General features: G+C 40.5%; 1 protein-coding gene across 4 annotated transcripts in view; it reads left to right on the plus strand.

Annotated features, from left to right (window-relative positions):
- Trim24 (tripartite motif-containing 24) overlaps positions 1-25,740 on the plus strand; it is a 97,635-nt gene that overhangs the window by 54,705 nt on the left and 17,190 nt on the right. For 3 of the 4 annotated variants that reach the window (NM_145076.4, XM_006505895.3, NM_001272076.1), the window contains 5 exons: positions 2,011-2,125; positions 5,839-5,985; positions 17,898-18,015; positions 20,006-20,274; positions 23,707-23,883. In NM_145076.4, coding sequence (NP_659542.3) covers positions 2,011-2,125; positions 5,839-5,985; positions 17,898-18,015; positions 20,006-20,274; positions 23,707-23,883 — 826 coding nt within the window. The remainder of the gene's footprint in view (positions 1-2,010; positions 2,126-5,838; positions 5,986-17,897; positions 18,016-20,005; positions 20,275-23,706; positions 23,884-25,740) is intronic. The other variant, NM_001272064.1, reaches the window with a different exon arrangement.

The following is a 25,740-nucleotide window of genomic DNA, read 5'->3' on the forward strand; positions in this document are numbered from 1 at the left end:
TAGCATCACTTCAAGATACTCATCTTAGTAATTCTGCAGAAATCTGCTCAAAGGGGTGGGCTAATACCTAGTGATTGTTATACATACTTAATAACAGGAAAAGCATGTTAATAGCAGGAATCTTTCCTCAAATGTAGTCTTCTCAGCTTTGCCTAGAAAAGCAAATCTGTCATTAACTTTACAATCCCTGGTGGAACCATCTCAGGAAGATGACCTGCGGGTTTTTAGCTTCTCCTTGATGGCTCCTGGCAGGGGTCTATTAACTGGGAGCTAAAGATAAAAGGTCTAGGGAGGAAGAGTCTGGGATAACATTCTGGGGCATTTGGGTGAAGTCTGCCTTTACAGATAACAAAAGGTCATTGACTATCCACTCCCAGCCTTTTGGGTAGGAAACAGGTATTTTCTTCTTTGAGGAGATACCCCAAGCACAATGAACATTCCTGGTTTCCCTAGTGATACATGGGTGCTAAGACCTTTGTGCCCCAACATTTTCTAAGTAGGCTTATTAGTAAATCTGTTCTAATCATATTTTAATTAATGTTGAAGTTAAAATTTTTCCTCCTTTTGAGCTACATGGCTCTTACTTCCTTTGGTTTCTTCTTTGAGCATGACTACTAACTACATCCAACCTCACTAAACAACCAACAACCACCCACACCCTATTGGGGCTCTAGCCCTTATATATCCTCTGAAAAATTCCCAGAATTCCAAAACTCACACAATCACAGAAATCTCCAGTTGGCAAAAGGTGCTTCTTTCTGCTAGAGCACAAGGCAGGCCATAGTAGTTGCTGTGGACAGTCTGAAGCAGCCCCATACACCACACCTGGGGTCAAAGCAAAAACGCATTCTTATAATATTTCTGTGTTTTAAAAGAAAACCAGAATTCCAAAATAGTCACTGTATGCCCCCCTCCATTTTTATGTATGTTTGCATGTGTATGAGCATCTGATGTGTGCTAGCATACATTCATGTGCCATGTGTACACATGTGTGGAGGCCTGAGGTTAATATCAAGGGTCATCTTTGGTTTTTTTTGTTTGTTTTGGTTTTTGGTTTTTTTGGAGACACGGTTTCTCTGTATAGCCTTGGCTGTCCTGGAACTAACTCACTTTGTAGACCAGGCTGGCCTCGAACTCAGAAATCTGCCTGCCTCTGCCTCCCGAGTGCTGGGATTAAAGGTGTGCGCCACCACGCCCAGCTCAGGGGTCATCTTTGTTACTCTTACACATTATTCATTTTCATTGAGGCAGTTTCTCTCTGTTCAGACCAGAGCTGAATGATATGTGCAGTGTTGGTGACCAATTCACTTTGTCTTCCCTTTCTCGGGCTGGAATTACAGGTTGGTTTTCCACAGCTACCCTGTGTTTATGTGGATTCTGGGTGTCTGAACTCTGGTCCTCATGCTGGTGTAAAAAGTACTTTAACCTCTAAACCACTTAGAAAAGTAAACTGTTTTTGTTGTCTTTTGCTTCTGTGTTCCAATATAGTGAAAATTGCCAATTTAAACACCTGAGATCAGAATATCACAGTTACATAGCCAAACTCATTCCCAGGCATAACTGTTTTGTCCTGACTATAAATTCTTGTTATAGTCTACTCCCAGGTCCTATTCTTTTAGATTGGCATATTGCTTTTTTGCTGTGTGACATATTTCTTTAAAGCCATGTTCTTTAAAATATACTCACTGTCCATGTTTTGTTTTACTGAATTATTGTTTCTAATGTCTTCTAATGTCTCCAAGTCAATAGGACTTGAAGATAGAACTTTTTTTTTTTTTTTGGTTTTTCGAGACAGGGTTTCTCTGTGTAGCCCTGGCTGTCCTGGCACTCACTTTGTAGACCAGCTTGGCCTCTAACTCAGAAATCCGCCTGCCTCTGCCTCCCGAGTGCTGGGATAAGATAGAACTTTTTAAGACTAAACATTTTGGTCTAGTTTAGCTATTAAAATATTCAATTTAAATATCTGCCATTAATTTTTAGATATTTTTCTCCCTTTCATTTCGTTTTCAGGATAATTGAAATAAATCAAAACCAAAAGCAGGTGGAACAGGATATTAAAGTTGCCATCTTCACATTGATGGTGGAGATAAACAAAAAAGGGAAAGCTCTGCTGCACCAGCTTGAGGTGAGTCGGGCAGTGGTAAGGGTCTGGGACTCAGCATGCTTTCCCTGCCAGATGCTGCCTGTGGCTCCCTGCCTAGAACCCTACCATGCACTAAGGATGTCTTAGTCCTCACATTACTCTACAGCATTGCCTAACTGGGGGAGCTCTGTGAATGTTGATAAGTCATTTTAGTCATTGAAGTAACAGCTATTGTATCATCAAGGGGATGCAGAATTGTCTAGAAAAATATGATGTCTTAGTTAGGGTTTAATTGCTGTGAAGAGCTACTCTTATGAAGGAGAACATTTTCTTGGGGCTGGCATACAGTTTCAGAGTTTTAGTCCATTTTCATCATGGCAGAGAAACTTGGCAGTCAATATGGCAGTCGGTATTCTCCAGACATGGTGCTGGAGAAGGGACTGAGAGTTCTACACTTTGATCCACAGGTAGAATGTGTGCCACACCGTTGAGACTTGAGCTTCCAAAACCTCAAAGCATGCCCCCAGTGACACACTTCCTCCACCAAGGCTCCTAATAGTACCACTCGCTTTGTGCCAATCATTCACAAATATGTATGGGTCTGTGGGGGGTATTTCTATTCAAACAACCATATATCCACTGTTAGCAATATATAGTTTTCAAATAGATTCTTGCAACATGCAGTGATGTTCCTTTCAATAGCAAAATATAATAGTGATCTTTTAAGATTGTATACTATGTTATCTCATGGCTCTATCTGTCTTTGTTGATGGAGGTATACTCTGATGCTTGCACAATGATAGAAATACCAAACAATACATTCATTACAGCCCATTGTTAGCAATGCGTGGCTTTTTTTGGGTTTTTTTTTTTTTTTTTTTTTTTGGTTTTTCGAGACAGGGTTTCTCTGTATAGCCTTGGCTGTCCTGGAACTCACTTTGTAGACCAGGCTGGCCTCGAACTCAGAAATCCGCCTGCCTCTGCCTCCGGAGTGCTGGGACTAAAGGCGTGCGCCACCACACCCGGCCAATGCATGGCATTTAATTAGCCTTCTGAGAGATTAGGTAAAATAGGTGCAGTGGTTTATGCCTGTAATCCCAGCATCAAGTAGGCAGGGGCAGGTGGAATTTCTGTGAGTTCAAGACTGGCCTGACGTACACAATTGCTTCCAGGCTAACCAGGGCTCCAAACTGAGACTTCTTTTGAACTCAAATCAGCAACAACAATAACATAGATTTGTATAATGTATTTCTTACCCTCAATATTTTAGACTCTTTGTTTTGTTTGCTAATGTTTTTTCCCCTGTTTAGCCCAAGCTGACCCATCACTCAAAATCCTCCTGCCATAGCCTCCTGAATGCTGGGTTCCAGGCTGAGGTCACCATACCCAGCTTTTTGTTTTGTTTTGTTTTTTGGTTTTTTTCGAGACAGGGTTTCTCTGTGTAGTCCTGGCTGTCCTGGAACTCACTTTGTAGACCAGGCTGGCCTCGAACTCAGAAATCCACCTGCCTCTGCCTCCCAAGTGCTGGGATTAAAGGCATGCCCCACCACGACCGGCCTCCAGCTTTATTTTATATATGGCCATAGTTATGAAAGCAGCATGTACAGAGTATATTCTCAAGACAGGGTAGTTGTTTGTAATTATAGATAAAACAGTAAAAGATGTACTATCTTGATCATCTTTGTTTTCTACTCCCATTTCTCTTTTCCTTTTATTTTTCTTGTTTTTTTGGTTTTTTCGAGACAGGGTTTCTCTGTATAGCTCTGGCTGTCCTGGAACTCACTTTGTAGACCAGGCTGGACTCGAACAACTCAGAAATCCACCTGCCCCTGCCTCCCGAGTGCTGAGATTAAAGGCATGTGCCACCACGCCCGGCCTGTTTTTGTTTTTTGTTTTTTTTTTTTTTTAAGATAGTATCTCACTTTGTAGACCAAGCTGGCTTCAAACTCAAAGAGATCTACCTGTTTCTGCCTCCTAAGTGTTGGGGTTGAAGGCTTGAGCCACCATGTGTCAGCTTGTTCATCTCTCTTAAATTCATCAAAGGCAACAACAAAAGTCCATGTTTGACCAGTAATAATATGAGGTTACAGTATACATGGTATATGAACTTACTGTATACTATTTAGTTAGTTATTCCTTCAGTATGTTGGTGAGAAAGAATGTATAGTCAAAAGCTGTTGAGAACAAGAGCAGAAAGAAAAGGTTAGTATGGGAAGACTTGAGGTAGAAACAACTATGAAAAAAATTTCATTCATCTTTAATTCATAATTGATCAGTTGATAAGATCTCCATGAGAAAGTCCTATTTCATCTAGGAAAACATGACCATTTATAATTCTGCTACTTTGAAGATAGGTACGAAGTTGAGAAAGTGCTTTGGATGGGAGTAATCTGTGCTCAGTTATGGTATTTTCAAGGTTTTGCAGTAGTTGTTTTAAACATGGGCACATTTAAGTGGAATTTGATGATTTCAGTTTTCTACATAGCATAGTTTATGCTTTGGCTTCATTCACATGAAGAGCTGAAAAGTGAGGATGAGACTCCATAATCTGTGACTGTGTACAAAGCCGACAGAATTAGTTTTGACAGACTTGAACCTGAAAATGTCCTAGTATTGTTGGATATGCCTCAAGTTATGCGCATTCTTGTGGTTCACAAGTCACTTTTAAGGCATATAAATGGAGCCAGTTTTGCTTGCTACCTCAGAAAACCAAGATATCAGGACTTCTAATGCTCTATTTCCAGTCCTCTCAGAAGTTTTCAAAAAGTTCTTTCCACTCCAAAGACACAATGTAGTTTTACCTAGGTCAGTGCAGCTGTTAAATAAATTATCTTCTGAGTCACACTTAAAGTAGATCTGTCAAAGCCATTGCCTGTGTGCATTGTCCAAACAACTGACCAGAGCACACAGGGAGAGTTGCATTCCATTTTTCTAATTCCTCTAAGCTAATAGAAGCCCTGTATCTTTATCCTTCTCTCCTACATTTCGGATGAGGTTTGTGTGTGTGTGTGTGTGTGTGTGTGTGTGTGTGTGTGTGTGTGTGTGTGTGTGTGTGTGTTTAATAAAGACCTTTAAATAACTCAATATGGTGCCTTCCATTTTTGATTGCTGTCTGTTTCCTAAGTATATATTTTCTGTGGAGAAAGTCTATATTCTAACTCATTGGGGCAGGGTTACCATGTTGGCATTGAAACTATATTCTGGTTTTATATAGTATTTCTTCGAATGCATTAGCAGTAGTTCTAATCTCTAGTAACTCTCAAGACAACTTGATTCTCTTTTTAATACCACATACAAGATAAGTTTCAGCTACCACTTAGCATGATTCTGGGTACTAGCTATTGGAGCTAGCAGTCTAGGAACAGACAATTGGACTTGCAATCTCTAAGATGTGGCACTGTGAATTGGTCAAACCATATGATGAACTGGTCATTTCAGTGGATAACTGGATGATACATCTGTTTTACTTGAGTGTTTTGAATTTGACACCTACACTATCATAGCTAATCTATGTCTGTTTTGGCAAGAGTCATATACTAAGACCAGACTTACAGGCAAAGGGTGGAGAAAACACTAAAGCTGTACGTTTAATACACTCAGAGGGAGCCTCTGTATTATGAAGGAAACTGCTTACGATCAGTTTTGATCTGTCAGTTGAATACAGAGTGGTTCTTATTGTGACTTGATTATCTGAAAATAATCATGGAAATGAATGTAAAGTACAGAGACTAATTCTGAAATTATATTCTTTTCAGAGTCTTGCAAAGGACCATCGAATGAAACTCATGCAACAACAGCAGGAAGTGGCTGGGCTTTCTAAGCAGTTAGAGCACGTCATGCATTTTTCTAAATGGGCTGTTTCCAGTGGCAGCAGCACAGCCTTGCTGTACAGCAAGCGGCTGGTAAGATGGACTCCAGGGCTTAATAGTCTGTAGCATGCACAGTGAGGCAGGAGTTGAGGGGTGCTTCATATTCAGAAATAAGCCTGCACACCTTGAATTCCTGCTACTCAGAGCACTTGACTGATTCAAGGTCAGCCTGAGTAACATAGCAAGATACCATGAAAAAGGAAAAAATTCTGGGTGTGGTGGTGTCTGTCTTAATCCCAGTACTGGGGAGGTTGAGGCAGGCCACTCTTGTCTACATACTGAGTTCCAGACCTACAAGGGCTACACAGACAGACACCACCCACCTCCGAAAAAAAAACAACAAAACAAAACACAGAGGTAGATTACCTATTCGATCTTAATTGCTTTTTTTGTTTGTTTGTTTGGTTGGTTGGTTGGTTGGTTGGTTTTGGCTTCTCCCTCCCTGATACCCCAAGGGTTGCTCTGTATAATCACCCTGGCTGTCCTGTGACCTGCTTTGTAGATCAGGCTGGCTTCAAACTCGCAGAGAGCGCCCTGCCAAGTGTTTTTACCTGAAATGATTTTTATGTAACTTCAATTTAAATCTTCTTTTATCACACATTGTACTGGCTGGTTTTGTGAGTCAACTTGACACAGAAAGGAGCTTCAGTTGGGGAAGTGCTTCCATGAGATCCATGTGGGGCATTTTTTCAATTACTGATCATGTGGAGAAGGCCCCTTGTGGGTGGTGCCATCTCTGGGCTGGTAGTCTTGGGTTCTATAAGAGAACAGGCTGATCAAGCCAGGGGAAGCAAGCCAGTAAGTAACATCCCTCCATGGCCTCTGCATCAGCTCCTGCTTCCTGACCTGCTTGAGTTCCAGTCCTGACTTCCTTTGGTGATGAACAGAATCGTGGAAGTGTAAGCTGAATAAACCCTTTCCTCCCCAACTTGCTTCTTGGTCATGATGTTTGTGCAGGAATAGAAACCCTAAGACACTCATATTTATCTTTTCCTTTTTTTTTTTCACTCTGTGGCAAGTGAACCCAGTATAAGAAAAAATATCAATAGTAAATACTACTAACACCTGCACCCTGCCTCATCTAATCTAATCCTTTTCCATGTTGAATATCTACATCATTGTTAAGTGTTCCTAGCTAGCTAGCCAGCCATTTCACTGGACAAATGATGAGACACAGGGGTATGCCTATCACCATCCTTTACAGAGCTATAACCAGCCTCACCTTTGAGTCTGTGATCCTCCTGTCAGCTTCACACTGCAGCATTTGCTGTTGGAGATGGAACAGCATCTCACAAGGGTGGTTTAGGGTTTTGTGTACATACTGAAAGTATTGCCACACACCTGGAGCATGTAGGATCTCTATCTGGTGAGTTTGGCAGGAAACAAACTCTGTTTCTGTCAAGCTTCCGGGGCTGCTCATTAGTCTCAACTATGGTTTAATAGAAAGAGTGTGGCTTAGAAGGTCAACAGATACATATGTTCCGAAGTATTAAGATTCCCACATTTTTTGTCACTTACTCTATGCAATCAAGTGGCAGAAACAGTACACATATGTTACATAAGTTTTACTTAATTAAATTAATAGTTTTAAATTTTAAAAATACACATAATTTTAAGGTAAGTCTCTTCTAAGTATGGCTGAATGCTGACTTATAAGCATTTTAAAAATTATTCCTTATTTTGAATTGTTTTATTGTATATTTTCTATCATGATTAACAGTGATTTAGTTGTTTTTACTGCTTCTTTAAGCAAAATAATCTTTAGACTCATTTGTTAATTTTTTTGAAAAACAGTCATTGACTAATTTCAACATTATCTGCCTCTTTCTACCTGGTATTCTGTTTCTACACATTTGACTTTTGTTTTTTGAGATGTGACATATCTAATGCTGTTTTCAGTTATGGTGATGTCACTAAGCATAACATAGCCTAGAGTTTTATTCTTGTCACAAATGTCAAGGGTTTTTCAGGGGGAGGGGTGTTTTTTTTTTTTCTTCTTCTTCCTCCTCCTCCTCCTTCTTTTTTTTTTTGCTAAATACCAAACATTCCATTGTATATGAGATTGATGATATATATCACTATATATAGATTAGATATAGACATATATCTATCTATCTTATCGCTATTTATCCATCAGTAGATATGTGAAGATCTATAAATCTGTATATGCATCCATCAGTTTGTACACTTCTTTTCCTGTCTTTACTGCTGGGAGCCATAACTGGCACTACTTTCTTTCTTGCTTTTCTTTTGAAGGTAAGAGGTGGGTTGAGGGAAGAGCACTGGCAGGGGCAAGATATTTAAGGTTGCTGTTTAATAATAAAACATTTACCTATATACTTAAGTCTAAGTCACTTTGCTACTGTAGCTGACCTGCCTGCCTTCCTTGAGGCCAGAAAACTGCAGTCTCTGGCATTAGCACCTCATAGTGAAACCTTGGAGGATTAAGTAAAGTAGCCTTTGTTCTGTCTGCAGGAACTGTGCAGCTCCTACTCCCTGCCTATTAGTTGAAGTCCAAGGAAGAAAGGGACGCTTTGAAAAGCCATTATTTCTTAGTTCTTCAGTTCTACAAAAAGTTTCTACAAGAGTTCCCCAAAATGTTTTCTCTAAAAAGTTCTCTCAGCTATTTTTTTTAATCTTGCTCTTTCCTCCTGCTCTGGTGTCATAATAATGCCCTTTTCTTCCAATGCTACTACTTCCAATTCCTTTACTTCTAAGTTCTCTCTAAAAGTTTTCTAAGAAAGTTCTTTTCTAAAAAGTTTTTCTCTCTAAAACGTTCTTCTGGAATTCTGCTTAAAAAGTTCTTTGTCTCTTTGTCCTCAGCACTTAATTTTCAGAATACATGATTGCATGGTAAAAGATTCACCACAAGTTTACACATAAATTCAAGTCAACAGAGAATGTTTACATGCATATCCATTAAGAGTAATTATTTAGCTAAACATTCATCATCTCTCACTCGCTCTATAGGTTCATAGAGAGTTAAAAGCCTTAATTTTTGTGCTTAAGGTATTAGTGAAGTTTCATATAGATAAACCCAGTCAATATGTTTTCTTCTGTCCTTGCACCTATAATAAATCATTAGTTCCCTTTTTATGACCTTTGGTTAATGGTTTTACAAACTCTTGGAATGTGCTCTAAGTAGTTGCCTGCTTGCTACCTCAGAAGCAATTAACTCATGACACTTGAAGACTGGCAGTTTCCACTGCAGTCCATGGCAGGATCATCTCAGGAAGATCACCTGCTAAGGTTTAGCTTCTCCTTGATGGCTCCTGGTACTTTACCTTCATGAAAATTACAATAGACATGGAAGTCCAGACATTACTGCCATGCATTTCAGTTCTTTGGGAATATATCCAATTAAAGGGCTTCTAGGGCATATAGTACTGGTTTGAATTGTTTGAAGAACTTCCATACTTTTTTCCATAGTAGCTATACCAGTTTACATTCCCACCAATCTCCGACTCTCACCAGCATTTACTGTGATCACTGTTTAACTAGCAGCTGTAATTGCAAGCATGATGTACTGACTACTTGTGGTTTTAATTTGCATTTAACTTGTTGGTTTATATTGTTGAACACCTATTCATTTAGACCTATTAGACAGTTTTTAAAGACTTTAAGTATCTGTGTAGGTATATGCATACATGTGCAGGTGCCTTGGCATCAGATCCAATGGAACTAGGGTTATAGGCTATGTGAGCTACCCAGCATGTGTACTAAATGGTCTTCTGAAAGAACATGTTCTTAACTGCTGAGCCATCTTTTCAGCCCTGTTGGATTTTTGTTTGGTTGGTTTGGTTTGGTTTTTTCAAGACAGGATTTCTCTGAATAGCCCTAGATGTCCTGGAACTCACTTTGTGAACCAGACTGTCCTTGAACTCAGAAATCCACCTGCCTCTCTATTGGAAATTTTTATCTTTGTGAAAGTGTCTGTTGTTCACTCTCTTGCATGCTCCCCCCACCCCACCCGTGTGTGTGTGTGTGTGTGTGTGTGTGTGTGTGTGTGTGTGTGTGTGTGTATGTGTATGTGTGTTGCAAACTTTTCCTCCCAATTGAGAGGAAATTGTTCCTCTTCATTTAATTATTTTTTTGACCATGTAGAAGTATTTTGTGTGAGTTAGCCTTTCTTTATTTTATGTCTTCTAATTTAGTTAACTCCTGTTTTTCATAATTGGACAAAGGGAAAGAAACTGGCTGATTCCTATAAAGTGGGAAAGTTCATTCAGAAGTCAAATCTTATAGTATTTTGAAATATTTAAACATTAGTTGCTTTGAATTTCTCTGTTATCTGTTGGGCCTTAAATCTGTGGATGATTTAAAAGGAAGGCAGGAAAATTACATTACTAGAGCCTTAAGGAAGTAAAGCACTGGTCATTTCTTTACTGGTAGTGAGAAGTACAAAGGAGCAAGTACAAAGAGGTGAATGAGTTTGCTGCTCTCCTCTCCCTCCCATTTCAGCAATCAAGGACCTTTATATTACCCCTTGAATGTCTGCTTCTGGCTCTACTACCAGCTCCCTATCCCTGACCCTCAGTACTCAGAACATGGAGCTCTTTCTGATGCTTTATCTATCGCAGAAAGCCTTTCTCTCCCCTGATTCACGTTTGTTCATCTTTCTTTCTACCACCACCCACCCCCCCTGCTACCACCGAGGTTGGTTCTTCTGGCTTGGGCTACAGCCCTGCTGGGATCATAGGCACATATCACCACTTCTGGCTTAGCCTTTTTGAAAAAAAATTATTCTTACTAGTTCTATATAAAAGAGGCACTCAAATACTAAGATGTTAAGGGCAGAACTTGATGTCTGTCTGCATCTGCCTGGCATGGTGATATTAGTATTATAAATAAGGACATAATGTGACAAGGACTGGGGGCCACCCAGAAGTGTAAACCAATAGTCAGAGCTGTGACATGATATCCAAAAGTTTAGACATTGCAGTTTTATTTTGGTTTACTGTTTCAGCTAGATCTCAGTCCACAGTGGCAGCAACCCAGAAGAACTAGGGCTAGGTGTGAGCCGCCTGCGGCCACGCGAACCCAGTACTCCTGAAAGGCAGGCTGGGGCTGAAAGAAAAGAACAAGGCCAAGACAATTTTTTTCTCTGATCAAAGCCCGCGAGTTTACTAAGAGACTGTGCTTATAAATAGGGGAGACCCTTTATCTCCCCCACCCCACCCCCAATCCTTCCTTTGTGCCTGGTGCCAGCCTGTAGCCTGCATGATAGGATGCAGGGGAATCTCAGAGAAGAGCAGCAGTAGTTGACATAACAATAGAGCCATCTAAGCAGAAGGCTACACCCCTACACCCCAGGCGATGTATTCAGTGGCGGCAAAGTCTGAATAGCCTGCTTCAAGGCTGAGGAAGGCTACAGCTAGGTAACACTTCTTCTAGCCATGATCCACACTTCAAAATAGCACTATAGCTAGGAACTGAGTGTTAAAAACACCAAACTGTGCGGCATTTTAGGTTCAAACTCTAATGGAGCATCAGACGTTAAGAGACAAGATAATGTCTTGGATTTGGGTTGTTTGTCAGATAAACAAGTGGATTTCATACAAGTATATTAAAGGTGGTGATGTTATTCCACCTTCCATGAACATATTTAGAAAGAGAAACAAAGCCAGAACATGTTCCAAGTTAAGTTCATTGGAGAGAATCATTAAGGACAGAGTTTTCTGTATTTGGGTAGACATCTGTATCTGTATAGTTCAAGTATACATTTGTATATATTTGATGAATGCTGTCCATAACAGGGCCTGCCATCCTGGTTTCAAAGTACTTAGGAAGAAGGAGTGCAGAGTGTACAGTGTCTTCTGCATCAGAAACTAGACAATACTCAGACATGTCAAAGGAACCAGGCCAAGTGTTTGCACTGGGTGGGAGCTAAATCAGGCACATGCCTTTTTTAGAATTCGCTAATTATTTTAAATCTTTGCATTACTTTAGTTACAGTGCAGTCGGTATAGGACTTTGTGCCTGTATCTTGCTCTCAGAGTAACGTGTATGGAAGAGATTGACAGGGTGCGGGAGCAAATTATTATTAACAGGTTGAGGATTCTGGGTGAAAGGAATGGAGGGTTCTTTTTAGTCTTGTGGCAGACTTTTGCCATTTTAAAGATTGGAGATGTGTTGCAAAGAGAATTTTTCTACTGCTGGTGACTGTAAATTAGTATAGTTGTGAATAAAAACAGTATAAACGTTCTTCGAGAAAGGTAAAAGTGGAACGATCATCACACCCTAGTAATCTGACTTCGGAGTAAATGTCCAAAGCAGATGAAGTTACCCAGTGTTGACAACCAGTACTATTCATTGTAAAACAAACAACAAAAGGCTATTCAACCTATTGTTCTGGAGTCTGCTGTGAGGTGTACAAAGTTCAGGGGCTTACATATGGTAAAGGCCTTCATGTTGAAGGCAAAACTACATGTTTCAAGTTAGGAAAAGTTATCACTTAACAAAAGGAACATGCATGAATCCTCAGAGTGGACTTCTTCATAGGCCTACTCACATTGATTCCATTAAACCTCACATACAGCACTTAATGAGTCACGGTGGGAATAAATTTCAACATGTTTCCATATTTTCATAGAAACTATAGCAAACTGTCAGATGTGTAGGATGAGCCTGGAGTGCATTGTGTGTGACATGAGAGTCACCAAGTGTAGCTCGTACACTACCTCACCTGTATGTAGTCCACATTAAAGGAGCAAATCTACTAGCAGGGTGTTTAATAGAGAGCATTGGACTGTTACAAGCTGCCAAAATTATAATCTGTCTTCCTAAGAAAACATGTAAGGTGAAAGAAAAAAATACGTAAGATAATTCATGATAGTTGGCCCAGTTTATTCTGTAAAAATAGATGTTGAAAAATACTTACATTCTTTGTCACTGCTGTGTGTGTTTGTGGCCAAGGCTGGCCTTCTTTACTATGTGGTGTGAATTTCTAATCATCCACCTCTGGAATACAGGCATTAGGTGCATACTACCATACCCAGGTTATATGTTCTAGGGATTTAACCCACAGCCTCCTGTTTACTATGCAAGCTGTCTACCAATAGAGCTATATCTTTAGCCTCCAGTTTTATTATTAGACAAATAAAATGTAATTTGTTGTGCTTCAGAAAATGGTAAAAGTTATGAGGACATTGGCAGTCTAAGTTGAGTTAACATTTCATATATGATTTATAATCAGAATTGTTAGAGTAAGAATAAGTAAAAAAGGGAAACACAGGGAAGGTTCAGAGGGTCCATCATGTTATGTGCTGTTAACTTAGCCCAGTACATGAACTCCAAAGTATATTCTTACATTTTAGTCGATTTATTATAGTTGTGTGAGGTATTGTAATAATGTGCAGACATTTTACTTATTCAGCAGTTACTTAGTTAATATTTTCACCTGCTGGACAACATTCTGAATGTTGAGGGACAGTTGAAAAACAGATTTTGCCCTTAAAGAGCTGCATTTTAGTGGCACAAGATGGGAAGTGCTAAACCTTCCAGATGTTGAGGGTGATCACAAGAACACAAGTGGCTCAGAATCAGGGGTAGAGAAAAGCTCCAGTCAGCTGGATGATGGAGGGAGTGCTCACTCAGGAAGAGGGTCTGTAGCCAGCTGGATGATGGAGGGAGTGGTCTGATCAGAAGGAAGGTCAGTTCTTCACAGGAACAGGAGAGGCCAAATGCTTCACACTAGAATGTTGCAGAAGAAAGATGCTTAGAGCCATGCATGGTGATGAGGTGACAGGCAGAGGGAGAGCAAACTAGGAAAGGAAGAAAGAGGCTTACTATGACAGTTAGCACAGAAATACATGTACAACATAAACAGCCTGAATTTAGTTTGTCTGGGGTTTGCCTAGCAGGCTGGTGCTACAGAAGTACTGTTTCCCACTGTATAATTGTGCTGCTATAATTAGGAGCCATCCTAAGAAGGCCACGCCTAAGCTTATTGTTTTGGGAGGCAGATTGCTTTATTTTTCTTTTTCTCTGGATCTTACTACAACTATTGTCATACTCCCCTGTCAGAACACTCCCACATCCCATCCCAGCCCCCAAATCCACTGATACCTATGATAAGATTCTGGTGAGAGACAGGGAGGGGGATGGAATGCCCTTTTTTTCTGTCAGCCAGCTGAAAGGTTCAAGGAGACTGAGGCCAGTGTGTGACTGCATAGAGATAGGCCTTGAGAAGCCATAGTTAGTATAGACAGTGGATTACTCAGGACCTGCTGTGCCTCCCAATGGAGTAACTATATTGCCCTGCCCTATAAATGAGTTTCATAATGAGCACCCAGTAACCAAATTTATATCTCTGCTCAGCATCAGGCTGGCTCTGGGAACATGTCAAACTAAACTGTCTGGAATAAACTAACTTTGTTGTGTATTCCACGATGCGTTGTACTGGTGAATGGGTCATCTGAGAATCATTCAAATAACTTTGTTCCCAAACCAGTCCTCCTGTCGACCTAATGAGCACCACAGGAAAGAAGGGGCAAACGAGCTGGGCCTTGCTATCTCTTTCCAAGATAGCGCTGGAGTAATAGGAGGATGAGAGCTTAGCCTAGGTAGTGCTGCTCCTGCCTGGAGTCACTCCACTAGAAACAAGTCTCCAGTGAGATGTTTTGGTATCTGTTTATTGGCTTGCATATATTTATTGTATTCTCTTTTTTTCTTCTTTTGTAATAAAATCCTTTTGTTCATGAACTTTCTTAAATTATTGCCTGCATTTTCTCCTTTCTTTTGAATATTCTCTTGTTTTATCTTCTTACTAGTGTGTGTGCGAGCACGCGCATGTGCTCTTGTATGCAAGTGCCTGTAGAAACCAGAAGGGAGGTATCCGAGCTTCTAGAACCAGCGTTGTAGGTAGTTGTGAGCCACTGGATGTGATCCAAACTCAGCAGAAGCACCAAGTGCACGACTGCTGAGCCCCCTTCAGCCCCTCTTCATGTTTACTGTATTTATTATTGTTGTTGTTGTTATTATTATTTAAGCTTATTTTATCTATATAGTGTTTTGCCTACTTTTATGTGTGTGCATCACATGTATGCTTGCTACCCAACGTCAGAAGACGGTTCCGATCCCCTGGAACTATAGTTATGGATGTTTGTGAGCCATATGGATGCTGGGAACTGAACCTGGGTCTCTGCAAGAGTAGCAAGAACTGTGAGATATTCTCTAGACCCTCTCTATTCCTATTTTTAGTAATTAAAAGATTTTCAAATATGGGTTCTGTTTTTCCTTTATTTCCACTCTTCTAGCTCTTACCATGTCCCAACTCATGGGACAAATTCATGGCTATTTCCTTTATTGTTGTTGTTACACGCACACACCAGATAAACTCACCTCCTGAGTCCATTTAGTGTTGCTCATAATGTAGATATCTTTAGGGTTGACCATTTTGGATTGGGTAATCTATTAGAGAGCTTAGCCTTGATGAAAACTGATACTCTATTTCTTGGCAGCCATTGCTTATCTGAAACTCTAGAGCTGGGACTTTGTGAAATTTCCTCTATCCATGACATATTGGCATGTCAGCTGCTATTGTCATTGTGCAAATCTTACGTAAGTAACCATGTCTTCCTGGTGATGCTTCTCTGTCATGTGTAGAAGAAGCTACCTAACAGCAGGCATATTTATTCACAGGTAGTTGGCCAGGCTTATAGTCCCAGCTGTGAATTCCCTCCTGTTGAGCAAACCTTAAGTCCAGCTAGACAACTGACTTAGATGCCGCATTTGCACCTTTGGATAGCTTGACAGGTCTGCAGTGGCTCACTGCCACTGGTTGCTTTTTCCCCTTGGCAGCTTGGGTAGTACTCAGGGAGGAGATTACCAAGTTAGTTCAACCTATACTCCTATGTTCAAATTGTATGATGGCTTCAGCAAGGGCAGTAGCTTCTGTTGTTTGTGGGGATCTCCTGGGAGGACCATTATCACCCCAGTAAACACATTAGAAGAATAGTACTTACTGGTGGTGCTGATGGTGCTGGAGGTAGTGGTATGGGTGTGTGTATGTAAAGCCATCACCTATCTCAGAGAATTCACAGTTGGGAATTCTCTAAAGCAGCACCAGGAAATTCAGCTCCCTTGAAGTTGTCTGTTAAAGGAAGGGACTATGAAAGCAAACAAAGCAGCGGGATGTCATATGACAGCAACCCTACCTGAAGTAGCTGGTCAGATATTTGAGGTGCGGGCAGTTGCTTTATTTGTTCCATTACGTTTAGACAGAAAGGTTCAGGTGAGTTGCTTTGCTTTGTGTAGAGGAACGGCTACTGGGAAGCAAGAGTACTTGTCATTGTGTAGGTGAAAGAGAGTTGGGAGGTGTGCAAGGTAATGCTTGTGTGACTGGCTTGCATTGAGTATTGGCAGGGGGAGAATTAAATGAGGTGGAAGAACAGGAAAAATTCTAAGAGCAAAGTTGCTAGGAACTTTTATTTTCACACCAGAGGGAGCTCAAAGCCCCAGTATCCAGTTGGGTATTGAAATTGTCAAGGATTGGGACAGCAATGTTGAAGAAGGAAGAATAGGTATAGGTGGCTATAGCATAGAAAACAATCTATAGTGTGAGATAGCTTGGGATTTTAACATGGCTGTTTGTAAGGGCCCACAGCGAGAAGTAGTGAGAACCAGCCAGTTCATAATCAAAGATTCACATGTATTCTCTACAGTGCCTTCCTTCCTTCCCTAAGTCGAGATTCTGAGTACTTTAAAAGAATAAGGTAAGAAGGGGCTGGGGAGATGGTTCAGCAGTTAGAGCACTGGCAGTTATTACAGAAGAGCTGGATTCAAATTTCAGTACTGATGTGGCAACTCCCAGCTACCTCTCACTCTAGTCCCAATAGATCCAGTACCATCCTCTGTGGGCTCCAGGCGTGAAAGTGCTTCACAGATACATGCAGGCAGAATAGCCATACTCATAAAATAAAAGTAGAAAATCTCAACGACAAAAGAAAAAGGAAAAGAAAGGAAGGAGGGAAAAGTGCAGTAAATGCATGGAACTGAGCTGATATTTTGTAAAGTGTTGTTAATTGTAGACATTGGTTTTGTTTGCCGCTCTAGTTGGCCAAGTGAGCCTGGGAGGTTGAGGCCTAAATCTGAGGTGGATTAAAGTTTCATGCAATAGAGAGCATCATCCAGAGCATCAGACAGTCTGTACACTACAGGACAAGATAGGAATCACACAGAGCATCAGACAGTCTGTACACTACAGGACAGGACAGGAATCACACAGAGCATCAGACAGTCTGTACACTACAGGACAGGACAGGAATCACACAGAGCATCAGACAGTCTGTACACTACAGGACAGGAATCACAGGAGTAAGATGCTCCAGGACAAGCCACATATGACAAAAACACGGTTTTCCATGTAGGCACATGAAAACCAACAGCTGACAGAAACTCCCTCCTATCCGATGCTCCTGGGAGGAGCGTGAACACACCCTCCAAGAACAACACTGTGTTTTGAAGAAACTAGGTCTCAAGTTCTTATCTTGTTTTCTTGGAGTTTTCTCACAAGTGCTCAAAATTCTGACAGGACTCTGTTTTTTAGACCATGTTCTGACAGTTTTAATTTTATGGTACTTTATAGTTCAATAAGCAATAATACATCTGAGTCATACCACAAAATTGTTACATTTGAACAGAAAATTTTAGGTGGCCCTCGTTTTTGTTTTTTTGTTTGTTTACTTATCTGTTTAAATAAACAGACATGGTCTCCACATAGTCCTGCTGTCTTGGAACTATGTAGAACCGGGCTGTGCTCAACTCAAGAGCTCCTCCTGCCTCTGCCTCAGGAGTTCTGGTTTGTATTGCTTGTATGACCAATTTTGTAACCCGAGTGAGATTCTTTGCACATATACCAGAGACTATTTTAGGAATTCACTGAGTCTATCACACATTATTTGCATTAGAAATATGCTAATGTTTTTCTCTCTGCTTCCTTCTAGATTACATACAGGTTACGGCACCTTCTTCGTGCAAGGTGTGATGCTTCTCCTGTGACCAACACCACCATCCAGTTTCACTGTGATCCTAGTTTCTGGGCTCAAAATATTATCAACTTGGGTAGGCCATTGTATACATTTTCCCTACATGACTGTTTTGGTCATAACATGTTACTGAACATAACATTGCTATTCATTATCTTGTTTATACTCACTGGGAAAACAGTGTGTCATCAATTATATGCATATGGTACACAAATGCATGAATGTATAGTACTTGTTTTGAGATGATATGAAAATACATTTGCTTACGGGGTACCTAAGTTAGGGATTTAGGAGTTCTTCTCCTCATAGAATCCTGTTTGTGCTTGCATTTTTGTTTTTTAGTATGTATGGGAATCTTCCTGAATGTATGTTTGTGCACCATGTATGTGCAGTGCCCACAGAGTCAAAAATAGGGCACCAGATCCTGCTGGAATTACAGAGGGCTGTGAGCTGCCTGCCTGCCATATGAGTGCTGGGAATGGAAGAGCAGCTGCTAAGCAATCTCGCGCAACCCCAAGAATCCTATTTGTATTGTTACCTCTGTCTCTATCAGAGTCTGTTTCCTCTAACTGTATGTGATGTGTGGGCTTTGATGCTTGGGGGGTGTGTGTGTGTGTTACACTTCCCATGCAGCTAGTGAACAGCCTTCTGCCTATGTGTTCGTGTGTGCATCCGTATACTGGTGCCTGCAGAGTCCAGAAAAGGGCATTTGATTGCTGTAGCTGGAGTTGCAGGGTGGTTGTGATCTGCCTAACAAGGGTACTAGAAACAGAACTTGGGTCTTCCAAAAGAACAGCAAGTGCTCTTAACCACTCAGCTATTTCTCTAGCCCCAAGTTACGCTTTGTGCAGTGGGGATAGAGTGGGGTAAGACAAGAAAGGTCTCCTGTGGTTCAGGGCAGCCTACCTTGACTATGTAGTCAACCTACCCAACATAAAATCATGTTATTATGTGACTTTCTTTTCCCCATCTTGCCTTTTATATTGAACTTCTTACTTTGCAAGCCGTAGTAGCTTTGTAGGGGCCAGCACTGTCACCATGTCACAAGGCTGACAACAATTTTTAAAACCATTGCTCAAGCCCCTGTTGCTCAACTGCTTTATCTTACGAATAGAAGATTTTTCTTTTTTCTTCCCTTCAATTTGTTTTGGGTTTTAGGTCTTTTCTTATCCTGGTCAGGTTATAAATTGTGTGAATGTACAGATAGGGAGTGTGTCTGTAAGTAGTTGAAGGATAACATACAGAGAAGTACTCCGTCTTAAATATCAGGACTCATTGAGTCAGAGAATAGCATCTTGGCAACATTAGGAAGTACATAATCTTGGTAAGCAGTGCAGTCGAAAGGAACACTCAGCTCTCTTGCTGTGCTGCTACGTGTATGGAAGGATTCTCTTTGCTCTTAAAGTTTCTCCCAGGGAAGTGATGGGAAGCAAAAGCTCAGAAGCCCCCTAGACATTTCCCCACAGCCAGCATTTCCTTGATGGCACCTTGGTGCCTGGATTTCTTTTAGAGTCATCAAACATGACTGCTCTTCACCCTCAAGACTACATTGTGTGTGAGAAAGGGAGCAGCTGCAGGAGCCAGTGCTTTTCTCACAGCTTACTATGGGAAAGGAAGACACAGGCGTAGACGAATGTCATCCATACAAAGGAAGAACAAAAAAGAACCAGGGAAGACTAGGTGATAGAGGACCCCCACCCAACCACCCCAGCAGGCCAACATGAGACATAAAGGTGGTCATTTGCTTATCAAAATATATAGCCAGAACTAGAATCAAGCACTTTGATCTACCCTACTTAAAAAAAATTACATAGACATACAAAGCACGGGCTGGAAGAGGGCTGTTCTTGAAAGTCTTATTATTTATAAATGAATTCTTATTCTTAGAAGTTAAGTTTTTATAGAATATAAATAAAAACCTCATTGGGACTCCTCCATTTTTAATAGTTTATAGGATCCTGTGTCCAAAATTCTTCGGCAATTAAAGTTCAACTCAGTAGCTATATAATATGTGGTATTTCACCAATTACCAAACATTTTTATCTTGTTCTCTTTTCTTTAATTAGGTTCTTTAGTAATCGAGGATAAAGAGAGCCAGCCACAAATGCCTAAGCAGAATCCTGTCGTGGAGCAGAGTTCACAGCCACCAGGTGGTTTACCTTCCAACCAGTTATCCAAGTTCCCAACACAGATCAGCCTAGCTCAGTTACGACTCCAGCATATTCAGCAACAGGTAATGGCTCAGAGGCAACAGGTGCAACGGAGGCCAGCACCTGTGGGTTTACCAAACCCTAGAATGCAGGGGCCCATCCAGCAGCCTTCCATCTCTCATCAGGTAAATTTGGAAGCAGGCCTGTCCTAACTTAGATAACTATAGAGTAATTGTGTTGAGCAGCTTACAGTAACCCACACACTGCCACCATCTACATATTAAAATTGACTGCATTGAAGGATCCTTGATCTAACATATAGTTTTGAGCTCACCTCCAAACTGATTTAATGATTTATTTACTGTATCTCCTTTCAGCCTCTATGCATTGTCATCAGTTCTGGGAGGCATAAATGTTCTATTCCCAAGTGACTTGTGCCTCTGGCCGATGTTAAGTGTGTCTCACTAAGTCCCATAGGTGCGTCAGGCTGAGCAATACTACGAGAGTCAATTTGGAGGCAGTATTTAGAAAACTACACTTGATTCTAGAAACTAGGACAGTATTCACCAGAGAAAGTCAGGCAGTCAGAATCCTGTCTTTTCAGCCTTTTAATTTTTCCTGAGAAAATCTATATACTATCCCTATTCCTATTACATGTGTGGTGGTCTGTCATTTTGCAGTCCTCTGATTTATTTATTATTTATTTATTTATTTTGACATGTATTTGCATTGTGTGGTGATAAGTGTCTGTGTGCATGTCCTCGTGTACAGGTGAGCATGCACACGTCACATGTGCAGGCCAGCGGCAGACATCAGTGTCTTCCCTTATTGTCATCCACTTGCTTACTGAGACTGGTCTCAGCAAGTGCCTTAGTCACTGAGTCATCTCTCCAGTCCCTCCAGTCTGCTTTTTGCTCTGTGTACTTTTAGTTAACCCAGTTCTATTCAGGTTAGATAGGACATACTAGATGAATAAAGACTTGGTATAGAGGTGCCTCAGTCTCTTTTGCAGAACTTACAACTCTGTTAATTTTTATCTTCTTCCTGTTTGGACAGAAGGGTTAGTAATGATTTTGTAAATGACACAAATGAGCTGGAGTTTCATAAAAGTCATGTACATGGGGCAAAACTATGCTAAGAAGTCTCATTACACTTAAGAAGAAAACTTAGCTCAAACTGTCTTAGCAACAAAAGCAAAAAGGAAACAGGGCTAATACAGAGATGACTAACTGATAAAAAGAAACCATTAGTTAGAAGAACAGACTTTTACAGGATTTTACCAACCCTAGGATATATAGCCTTTTTACTAGCAATTTAACAAAACATGAAATAGCTTTAAAAGAATTCTTCAACACTAATTGAGAGTTACAGACATACAGCATGCTTTTGTTGTTATTTGCCCATTTGTAATGCTGGGACACAGCCCAGACGCCTGCGCGTTGGAAAGCACATGTTCTACCACCACTACGGAGTAAACCCATCACCTTAATTGCCTTTCTATAACGGGGATGATAACTCAGTACCTGTGAAGACCGTACTTATCCATGTCTGCAGTGGCAGACAAATACATGCAAGCTTACAGCCTGCTTTGTCTATAGCATTTAGTGCTGTCATTTATATAAAATCTCGACTGTACAACTTAATTTTCTAACCTAGAAGTACGTTTCACAATTTCCCTTGTGTTTTATTTTTAGCCTTCTATGAGCACCAGTCTTCTATCCTACTACTTCTTAAATCTGCTAAACACCTATTTCCACTTTTTTCTTTTCTTTTTTTTTTGCTGTCAATTTACCCTCTTGCTATGTTTTTAGTTTCTTCATTTTCCATTAGCTTCTGTACATGTACCTTTTGTGCACTGCCTTCTAAAAGTGGGTGTCTTGTGTTTCTAGTTATGTGTAGTATGCAGATCATACTCTCCATTTGTCCTACGGACAAGTAGATTGAAAGCGTTGTGCTTTTAAAGTCATTCACATGATAGTTTCATAATTCTTCCTGTGAAGATGAGCCTTGTCACTGGCCTTCTTAAAGAGCCAGGTGGCAGCAAAGATGGAACGCTTTATTATGTGGTAAAATAAGTGGAGCAGACTTGATAGATGGCTGATTTAGTGCTGCAGAGTCTGCACCACTACAGTGTGGATAATCTGCTCATTTGAGAACGATGACAGATCATCACTGTTCTTGACTTAGAGCCTTGCTTCTCACAGTGCCCAGGCCTGCAGTCTCACCAAGCTCTGTTATTTTCCTCATTTGCTTTTTTTTCATCTTGTAGTTCTTGAATGAATTACTTTATTTGTGCAAAATATCACTAGTTTTGCTACTTATTTTAAGATATCTGGTATTTAATGATATGTGGAGCTTGTCAAAATGTTCTCATAAATTAACCCAACTGTAGCAGTTCAGGAAACAAGGAGAATACACCTTATGCAATGCTTGCCCGAAAGCTTCTTAAAAGTAGACAGGGTTAGCATTTAGTCCAGTGCCCTAGGGTCAAGTGATAGTTTGTTTTGTTTTGTTTTTTGGTGTTTTGGGTTTTTTGTCTGTTCATTTGTTTGTTTTTGGTTGGATTATTGTGTTGAGCAATTACCAAAAGGATTGAGACTAAGGTGACAGGAAATACCTGTTCTCCCTTAAAAATCATTTGTATGTTTTTCCTTTAAATAAATTTAGAAAACCTCTCCTGTAATTCCTCACTGTTTTCTGTTTGTGTTTTCATGGTGTAAAACCCTCATGTCCCAAGTTTTTAATAGGAAAATCAAAAAGTTGTTAGGGCTTCTGGCTCGTTCCTTTATGCGGTTATTCAGCAATGCTATTTCTAGTCTGTATCTTGGAACTTCAGTTGGTCCAGAAACACTAGACAGATCTGTCTTTCTGTGGTTCTGTAATACATTCTTAGCTGAGGGAGAAAAGAAGCAATTAATTTAGAGTAGGACAATAAATTCCAAAAGTAGGAAGAATTGGGTGAGAGCTGCACTCTATAGCTGTCTTGGTGTGGCCACATGAACAAGGATTCACTTGTCACCAGGCGGTGGTGGCTCACGCCTTTAATCCCAGCACTTGGGAGGCAGAGGCAGGCGGATTTCTGAGTTCAAGGCCAGCCTGGTCTACAGAGTGAGTTCCAGGACAGCCAGGGCTATACAAAAAAACTCTGTCTCAAAAAAACACAAACAAAAAACCCAAAGGATTCCCTTGTTTCTGTGAATGAGGGACAGAAGTGCTTCTTTCTTTAGGAAGTCTGATCATAAATGCAGTTATGGTGTCTTGAACAAAGAAGCAACAAGTTCCCAACTATGAACACAATCAATGGTCAAAAAGTCTGGCATGTGAGCTTGGGGTTTGCTAAAACTGCTCAGTTTGAAGACAGCATTGACAGGAGATGCGGCAGATATGCCTCTCCACCCAGCCTTACCCATCCACCAGTGTCAGACGTGCTTTCTCCTGCTCATCTCTCCCTCCTCCTCCCTTTCTCTCCTCTCCCTTTTCTAAGTGAGCCCATTCATTGCTTCTTGTCTTAGTGAGTCTTCTGTGGCAGAGCTGTTATCCTTGGGAGTTTATACAGTAATGATCTGGCCTCTTTGGGAGGCTATTGTTACTGCAGTGCTTTTGTTTCTTTTTTCTAGCATCCGCCACCACGCTTAATAAACTTTCAGAATCACAGCCCTAAGCCCAATGGACCAGTTCTTCCTCCTTATCCTCAGCAGCTGAGATATTCACCAAGCCAGAATGTACCTCGGCAGACAACAATAAAGCCCAACCCCTTGCAAATGGCTTTTTTGGCTCAACAGGCCATAAAACAGGTATGTGTTACCTTTCTCTCAAGGTGCCTCTCTGTACTTCAGGTCATAGGAACTTACATGTAGATAGTAGGTGGAGGTAAGAAAATTGTGTTTTGTAATCAAGGAGTCCTTGCATACTCTAAGTGTGTATATAATCAAGAATTGATTTAACATCTCCAGATTTCATTTAATAATATTTAAAAATTCATACTAGTATCTGCTTCACCATTATAAGTAAAAGTTTAAATTGTTGCTTGGCATCAAATTCTATTTATTTTCCTAATTTATGACCTTACCAAATAATTATTTTTAGCTCTCACTCCAGCTAGTTGCACAGTTGGCAGCGATTGCTTTAATGTACTGGCCATCCCACTGGCCCAGAAAGTAGTTTTATGTATAAATTTACCAAATTATACCATGTTCGTGTAATGATAAACTTTTTAGTTAGTAAGAAACTATCATGTTACCTAATTTTTATGAGATACTATCTCATTTCTGTGTGTTTTATCTTGTACATAGATAACAACCCCAAAAAGTTACTCAGCAACAATGATTCGTTATTCATGGAAGGGAAGGAGGAAAAGTATGTAGGAATAAGATAAAGATGTTGAGTGTGGAGGTGCTAAAGATGACATTCACCCCCAAGTTCATGTTCCTATGTGTACATTTTACAGTTACACACATACATAAATATGTAGGATTTTTTTCAGAACACCATGTTTCAGAGCGTCGCTCTCCGGTGTCACCCATATATAAATGATGATGTATCTGGGCAGCTTTCTGCCGACTGTCCTTGGGATAGCTTTCAGTTCTCCCACCCCCAGATTTACTCTGAGTTTTCATGTTTTTCAAATACACCAAATATTGAAATAATTTTATAGGGGACAGTTTGTTTTTCTTGCCTTAGTACATATTGCCTTTTTTTATTAGATATTTTCTTTATATATATTTCAAATGCTATCCCGAAAGTTCCCTATACCCTCCCCCCGCCCTGCTCCCCTACCCACCCACTCCCACTTCTTGGGCCTGGCATTCCCCTGTACTGGGGCGTATAAAGTTTGTAATACCAAGGGGCCTCTCTTCCCAGTGATGGCCGTCTAGGCCATCTTCTGCTACATATGCAGCTAGAGACACGAGCTCCGGGGTACTGGTTAGATCATATTGTTGTTCCACCTATAGGGTTGCAGACCCCTTCCGCTCCTTGGGTACTTTCTCTAGCTCCTCCATTGGGGGCCCTGTGTTCCATCTTATAGATGACTGTGAGCATCCACTTCTGTATTTGCCAAGCAATAGCATAGCCTCATACAAAACAGCTATAACAGGGTCCCTTCAAAATCTTTCTGGCATATGCAATAGTGTCTGGGTTTGGTGGCGGATTATGTGATGGATCCCCAGGTGGGGTAGTCTCTGGATAGTCCATCCTTTCATCTTAGCTCCAAACTTTGTCTCTGTAAATATATTGCCTTTTTAATCTAACTATCCATCTATACTGTATTTTGTGTTTGCTCTGAAGCAACCAAACAGCAAGCAGCATGATTCAATTTTGTATCCTTCAGCATACCTAGTCTTAGTTTGTGTTTATCTCAACTTCCAGTGTGAATGAGAGGGCTTTCCTCAGTAAGGCTTAATTACTTATTCATATATGAAAAGTAAGAAAGAGAAGTATAAACATCTTACAGCTCTGATTTGTGGCTAATTATTTTTAGGCATTTCCGGTAGGGCCAAAAGAAACTGGAATGTTTTCAGTTCTCTAGCTTTACTTCAAAGAAATTGCTTTCTGTATGTTTATATTTCTTATACAATTCATATATATGTTTATTTATTTTTCAAGGATGTGAAATTGTTTTCTAGTATATGCTAATTATTTTTACCAGAAAA

Source organism: Mus musculus, chromosome 6, assembly GCF_000001635.26.
Source record: "Mus musculus strain C57BL/6J chromosome 6, GRCm38.p6 C57BL/6J".
Classification (NCBI taxonomy): domain Eukaryota; kingdom Metazoa; phylum Chordata; class Mammalia; order Rodentia; family Muridae; genus Mus; species Mus musculus.